General features: G+C 35.7%; 2 protein-coding genes and 1 non-coding gene across 3 annotated transcripts; 1 reads left to right on the forward strand and 2 right to left on the reverse strand.

The window, feature by feature from the left end:
• Positions 1-669: 669 nt before the first annotated feature.
• Positions 670-1,888, forward strand: LOC131020274 (mavicyanin-like). Its single transcript, XM_057948988.1, has 2 exons — positions 670-858; positions 1,229-1,888. Exons 1-2 carry the CDS (start codon positions 684-686, stop codon positions 1,609-1,611), a joined length of 558 nt encoding a protein of 185 aa, XP_057804971.1. The 5' UTR covers positions 670-683; the 3' UTR covers positions 1,612-1,888.
• Positions 1,889-3,606: 1,718 nt separating this feature from the next.
• On the reverse strand, positions 3,607-5,777 carry LOC131020275 (peptidyl-tRNA hydrolase, mitochondrial-like). The gene is made up of 8 exons (XM_057948989.1): positions 5,507-5,777; positions 5,327-5,411; positions 4,960-5,027; positions 4,823-4,873; positions 4,675-4,748; positions 4,108-4,166; positions 3,965-4,041; positions 3,607-3,869 (listed from the first exon to the last, which is right to left on the reverse strand). Exons 1-8 carry the CDS (start codon positions 5,759-5,761, stop codon positions 3,759-3,761), a joined length of 780 nt encoding a protein of 259 aa, XP_057804972.1. The 5' UTR covers positions 5,762-5,777; the 3' UTR covers positions 3,607-3,758.
• A 683-nt stretch (positions 5,778-6,460) lies between these two features.
• Positions 6,461-6,532, reverse strand: TRNAD-GUC (transfer RNA aspartic acid (anticodon GUC)). Its single transcript has one exon. It is a non-coding gene; the product is annotated as a tRNA-Asp (tRNA).
• Between the last annotated feature and the right edge of the window lie 91 nt (positions 6,533-6,623).

Raw genomic sequence — 6,623 nt, forward strand, 5'->3', positions numbered from 1 at the left:
AATATTGACAATATAACTATAAAAAAAGTTAAATCCCGTGCATCGCACGGGCGTAGCACTAGTTATTTTAGATGGGGCTATACTGAGTAAAATAGAGGCGGCTATTAATAGAATTACTCATTTAGTAACTTTTTTTTAGATCGAAAACAAAATAACTTTTGAGAGAATAATTAAAAGGTGTAGCGGGAAGAAGAATCAATTTTGGATGAACATACTGCATACATACCGTTAAAATTTACATTAATTTTCTCAAATGCTAGACAACAACCAAAATTCAACCTAAATATAATCAAAGAATTTTATTATTACAACGTAGATTTGTTGTTAAATTTAGACGGGCAACATACTAGTTTAGTAGTTTATAATAAGATATTCGAAAACATTCTTTAATGTGATGTCAAGTAGATCAAAGAAAAGGGGAAAAAAAATAAAAGGAAAATCAGGTTTACGTTATTTTGCGAAAACTCTTCTTAGTCATGAATAGGAGTAATAAATGACGTGATTATTATTTGCAAGATAATGGCAATTAGAAAAGGTAAGCTAATCACAAGCACATGAATGGGAGATTTCCAAATCTAAAATGAATCAATCATATCTAAATCAGTGTTTTATCTATATATACGTATGCACCAAATACTTCTTTTTTCATTAGGGTTAGAAATTCTTGATTATTATTAAAAAAGATGGGTGGAAAAAGGATTTATTTGTTGGTGTTGATGGTGATGATTTGTGGGAATTGCAGTGCTGGAGAAGTTCACAAGGTTGGTGAATCGTCTGGTTGGACCAACATAAATCTTGCTCCTTCATATTACAAATCTTGGACTGCTTCTAAACGCTTCCAAGTTGGTGACACCATTTGTAAGTTTGTTAACAATTCCCATGTAACTGCTGATAGTTTTTAGGTTCTAAACATAAAATTGAGCTGATTATTATATTTTTCTTTGATTAATAGTGCATTATCTCAGTGGTAGGCATGCTTGTATACAAATCTCAAATACTCTCATTCTCAACTCAGGAAATGTATAATCTATCAAATTATAAACTTTCTCAAGTAAAACACAAAAATTCTCTCATTAGCACCTCGTTATGGAAATTCAGTCATTTAAACTAATTAAGGCATTCCTTGCATATCGAATGTTTTATAGTAAGATATTTTCTACCAAAAATATATTAAATCCTATAAAAAGTATTGGATTTAATAATTGACACTTTTAGCCTTGGTAACCAGTGTTCGAGTACAACAAGGAATTCCACAATGTGGTGAGGGTGACGCACAAGAACTTCAACGCGTGCAACACAAGCGCTCCCTACGCCGCGTGGGGTAGCGGCAACGATTCCTTCACAATCAGGAGGCCCGGCCACTACTACTTCATCTGCGGTGTCCCTAACCACTGTTGGGCCGGTCAGAAGGTCGATATTCGGGTTGCCCAACACTCGCCCGGCCCAAGACCCACACCTTCATCAGGCCCAACCTCAAAAAGCCCACTTTCTGTTGCTCAAGGCCCATCATCGCCACCTGCTCACCCTCCTAAAAAGAGTGCATCTTCTTCTCTTCACTCACATTTGAAGCTTTGGTTAGGTGTGGTGGTGGCTATTGGCCTTGCACTTTAGGTATACATACATATATATATATATATATATTCATGATTATGTTTTTGTTGTTAGGATTACTTAGAGGAGAATTTGTGTTACGAATCGCCTTATTATTTAGCTTTTACTCTTATGATCGAGTTATTTATTTTGAATTCAACATTCTTATATCTGTAGTGTGGATCATCGATTTTTCAGTACATTGTCGCTTTACAATTAGATACTCGATCGAATTTTGAGTATATTGTGACTACGTTTGGTAAAATCCAATATGAAATATAATATTAACATGATTTTGATAAGCAAAGTTGCATCCACTACTATTTTATTTGTTTGATAGTGTGATGTATTTGAGCAACTAATCTCTATTGCATTTACGTGTATATTCTCATACTACTTAGAATCTCGAAATAATTATAAATAGTCAAATAGTAATATACTTACCTCACACACACAATAAGAAAAACTATGAATGTTCAATTACAAATTCTGTCTAAATAATATATGGATCTTTTTTCTTTCACAGAACCAACCTAAATCACAAAACCACTTGGAAGATAGTTCACTCTCAATTTTTAGGATGCTAGATCTGAATAGTGAAAACTAACACTTTCTTAAAAAATGGAACTAACAGAAAATAAAATGAATCTCAACATAACAATTAAATCACAAATGAAAATTAAGTGCCAGACACGAAAAACAATCCAAAACAATACTCCATTCGTCTCTAAATAAGTAGTATATCTTATTAAGAAATGAATTTTATCCCTAAATAAATGTCCCATTTCAGAATTCCATGATAAAATGATACACAACTTCCCATTTTGCCAGTCTACAATTCTTCACCTTAACTTTTTCATACAATAATTGAGGGTAAAAAAATAAAGAAAAATTACCCACTTTCTTGGTATAAGTGTTTTGATGGCATGAGACACCTATTCAAGGACTGAGGGAGTAAGAGCATCCGCAGCGCTGGGTGCGATGGCCGGATCGAACCCGGCCTATCGCACCCAGCGCCGTTGCCGCACCCGAGAGCGAAGGGAAAGGGGCGTTCGAACGCACTCGTGCATAGTGGGAGCGAAGGAGGGGCGTGTTTTACACGCGCCCCATTTCCGAAAAAAAAAAAATTTAAACGGTCATTTGACCGTTGAAGGCAACGGTCTTTCGGCCGAATTTTTTTTTTCTTTTTTTTTCCTTTTTCACCTATATATATCCCCTTCCCTCAATCACAAACACTACATCCACCAATTCTCTTCAACTCTTAAAAAAAATGTCTTCATCCACCAATTCTTCCAACAATAATTCTTCCTCAAATTCTTCATCCGACGAAGAAGTTCATGTTGATCCCGCACAACTTCCTCCTCTTCCCGATCCTACTCAAGCTCCCGATTTATTTTTTATGAGATGTGCTGTGAATTTTATGACAGTGGCAAGTTCATATCGTTTCGATCTATCTCCACCACGCCCGACGAAAAAGCGGGCAGTGATTCGTCGTGACCGTGAAGGTGGAGCCGAGCGCCTCCATCGCGATTATTTCGCCGTCGAGCCTGTTCATATCGTTTCGATCCACCTCCACCATGATCATTGAGGAAGAAGGTGGAAATGCAAGTAATTTTGACGGTGACGACGGCGAGGGACCAAGTTCTACTCCTCAAACACAATTCAATTCCGGAGCACCACCGGAGTTCGCCGCCTATTTGGCACGGAATGCAAGCTTGAAGGATGCACGATTGCATGCTCGCATCCGCGACGATTTGGTTGAGCATATATGGGCACGCTTTGGTCCGGTTGACCCGTAGTTCGACGGCTTTAAATGCAAGTAAATATTTGTTGTTTTTTTAATTTTATTTGTAATGTTTGGATTTTTAATTGAATGAATTTTATGTTGTTAAAATTGAAGTTGTTTAATTTAAATTGAAAAAAGAATAAAAGTAAAGAGAAAATGAAATTAAAATCTATTGCACCCGGGTGGGTGCAATACCATTGTTGGAGTGAGTGCAAGCATTGTGGATGCTCTAATAAATCTTCTCTATATATCCGACATGAAAGTTTGCAACTGTTTTCAACTTCACCAAATAATGCTAATGAGTAATGATCTTGTTTCTAAGGTACTTTGAATCTGTTCCCATCTCCCATCAAGCTATGTAAATCAGAAAAAAGTCAACTCACTACAATGTGTGAAGTGATTTGGCGCTGTTTACAAATGTGGCGCTTCTATTGAAATCTTGTTGCACAAGAATTCGAACTGCTTCTAATCCATTTTGGAATGTGAAATCTAGCTGGGAATATGAGGAGAGAACGTTGTAAGCCACTGATCTCTGCTCCATTAAACTAACTGATACTTCTCACAACATAAACGAGGAAAGTTACATACCTCTTCACGTTCTTCTCTATTGAAAGGTCGGAGAACAAAGCTTGCAGCGTCCATCTTCCCTGGAGGCCTTCCAATGCCTATCAAAATTTAATCAGTGTCAGAACTAGGAATTCGCAAAAGAGGTATTTAACCATGGGAAATACCTATCCGCAAGCGAGGAAAATCCCGACTACCTTTGAGGTGAGTTATAATACTTCTCATCCTGCCAAACCAATTGATTCAGTGTACAAAGTCGATCAAAACTAGGAACACCCCTTCAACATAGAAAAGCAAATACTTATCGGGGGTTCGAGTCACCAAGGGGGGAAATGGGAAACCATTATTGATCCTTTTTTAAGAAAAAAAATTAAAAAAGACTCGCAATCTGGAGACAAGCTCCACATATATTCAACCAATATAGAACATAAGGTTTTATAAATGTCATATCCATGCTAGTCAAAGCATAAGAAACTATATGAATCCAGAAACATAAGTCTAAATCTTAATAATTCCAGCATAAGTACTACAACTTGGTACACATAAATTAAAGATTGGAGAGAAAAATGTTCAACAAATAGAAAAGTAAATTGGCTTTTTATTTGATAATGTTGCATCAAAAGGTTTCAACTGGTGATTCCCTCTCTTGCATTATTGAGTTTTCATTTTTCAAGACTTGAAAAAATGCTACTCCACATAAAATGTAAACAACAGACTAAGGGATATGTGAATACCCATTATGTCCTCCATGTCCACCTTTAGGTAATAGTCTCAACTTCGCAAATGGCAGATCTATGTCATCGAACATCTGAAATGAGAACAATCATCAACTTAGTGCTTACAGAGTGGTACGAAGGTAATAAATGGCTGCAGATACATTACCACGAGGACTTGATCCAATGGGATCTTATAATATGAAACAAGAGCACCAACCTGCGAACAAAAATAAGTATATCAACCATTCATCTCTTGGTGAAGAGATGTTATAATAATTAGCATGATGTGTGGAGTGAACTTACAGACTCACCACTAGCATTCATGAAAGTTTGTGGTTTAGCAAGCATAACTGGAACATCCCCAATGAAACCTAACCACATAAAAAACTATCACCTGACTGATATGTATTAAAATTAATTAACGTTTCTCTATAATCACCAACATAAACATTCATTGAATCCTCAAGATACTAATCATCTTCGATTAAGTAGAAGATTCTGTTGTAAATTTGCTGAAGTTCCTGAGTTTCTCCAAACATATAACATTACACACCATCGTCTGCTTTTCCAAGGCAAATTTCACCACTTTACAAATTGTTTCTACTTAGATTCCAAGACAAAGTTGTTAAATTTACGTCCCCAAACGAAAAACACTATATTCACGAGTTACCTTTCCCAAAAGCAGATTTGAAGGAGATGGAGCCTGTTGAAATCCCTTCTGCTTCAGCTATATAGTCAATCAGCTCAAATCCCACCTGTTAACAACACAAAAACCACAATCAATAAAACCACTTGTCCATCGTTATATACATATACAATAAATTTATATATCTAGCTCTGTTATGCTGACATTGTGGCGAGTGCCGCTGTAGCGCTTCCCGGGGTTGCCGAGGCCAACGAAAAGCCAGGGTTTCCGGGGTTTTTCTACATCTGTCGAAATTGAGGCCATTGCCTTCAATCTTAATCCACTTTTGTTATTATACCACCACGGAATGGAAAAGGAGGATTCAGAAAGGAGGCGGCGCCGCCCAATTGCAGCCGCCGTTGGAGACCGAGGAAATAAGCCAGCAGATATACCGAACATTATTTCACGCGCATTTGGCATTTTCTTTTGAGGCAAAATATATAGAGTAATAGAGGTGTGTGCGTGTGTTGGCCAAGCGGTAAGGGGTTAATGCTTAAGGTCAAAGGTCTTGGTTTATTATAAGTTGTCAAAGTATTTGAGTAATTGAGCTTTATAAGTTTGAGAGAAAATTTTTAGTTAATGAGAGAAAATATTTATTAGAGAAATTATTGAATAAAAATAAAATTAGAATGATATATGATGAAAATAAAAATTATAGTTGAGTTATTTTTGTAAAATGAGTGTTGCTTATAAAATAATGAAAAAATAAGTTGTGGTAGAAAAACTTAATTTTTGGGAAGCTTATAAGCACTTAAAACTTATTTATACAACTTATAAGCTCTTTAGAAACTTATTTTGCCAAACACCTTGAAGTAGCTTATAAGCTTTTGAAAAGCCTATAAGCTCAGCCAAACATCCTCCTAGTATCAAAAAATAATAACGTAACGGCACAATATCGCAAAATAAAATATAATTTGAAGTTATTATGAACAACTGATTAATTTTGTCTAAAAAATTCTGTAAAGAAATATGGAAAAGGAATATATTGGAATAAATTAATAACGTATACGGTATCAATATCGCAAAATAACTTAATCTGAACTTAGAATAATGAACAATTATTACTTTTAAATAAATCTAAAAAGAATACGGAAGAGGAAGAAAATTTAAAAAACATTTCGCCGTTGCCGGGGATCGAACCCGGGTCACCCGCGTGACAGGCGGGAATACTTACCACTATACTACAACGACTTGTTGAAATGAGTTCGAATAGTTTATAAAAATAAAACTAAAAAGTATTTTAAACAATATTTTCATTACCAATGACATTATTAACCAAATA

Source organism: Salvia miltiorrhiza, chromosome 4, assembly GCF_028751815.1.
Source record: "Salvia miltiorrhiza cultivar Shanhuang (shh) chromosome 4, IMPLAD_Smil_shh, whole genome shotgun sequence".
Taxonomy (NCBI): Eukaryota; Viridiplantae; Streptophyta; class Magnoliopsida; order Lamiales; family Lamiaceae; genus Salvia; species Salvia miltiorrhiza.

Excerpts from the sequence above, each read along its gene's own strand:
- LOC131020274 (XM_057948988.1), top strand. The coding sequence starts at position 684 with ATGGGTGGAAAAAGGATTTATTTGTTGGTGTTGATGGTGATGATTTGT. Across the intron at positions 859-1,228 it reads CCAAGTTGGTGACACCATTT|TGTTCGAGTACAACAAGGAA; the intron begins GTAAGTTTGTTA and ends CTTGGTAACCAG.
- LOC131020275 (XM_057948989.1), bottom strand. The coding sequence starts at position 5,761 with ATGCCAAATGCGCGTGAAATAATGTTCGGTATATCTGCTGGCTTATTT. Across the intron at positions 5,412-5,506 it reads ACAGCGGCACTCGCCACAAT|GTGGGATTTGAGCTGATTGA; the intron begins GTCAGCATAACA and ends TGTTGTTAACAG. Across the intron at positions 4,042-4,107 it reads TTTTCCTCGCTTGCGGATAG|GCATTGGAAGGCCTCCAGGG; the intron begins GTATTTCCCATG and ends AAATTTTGATAG.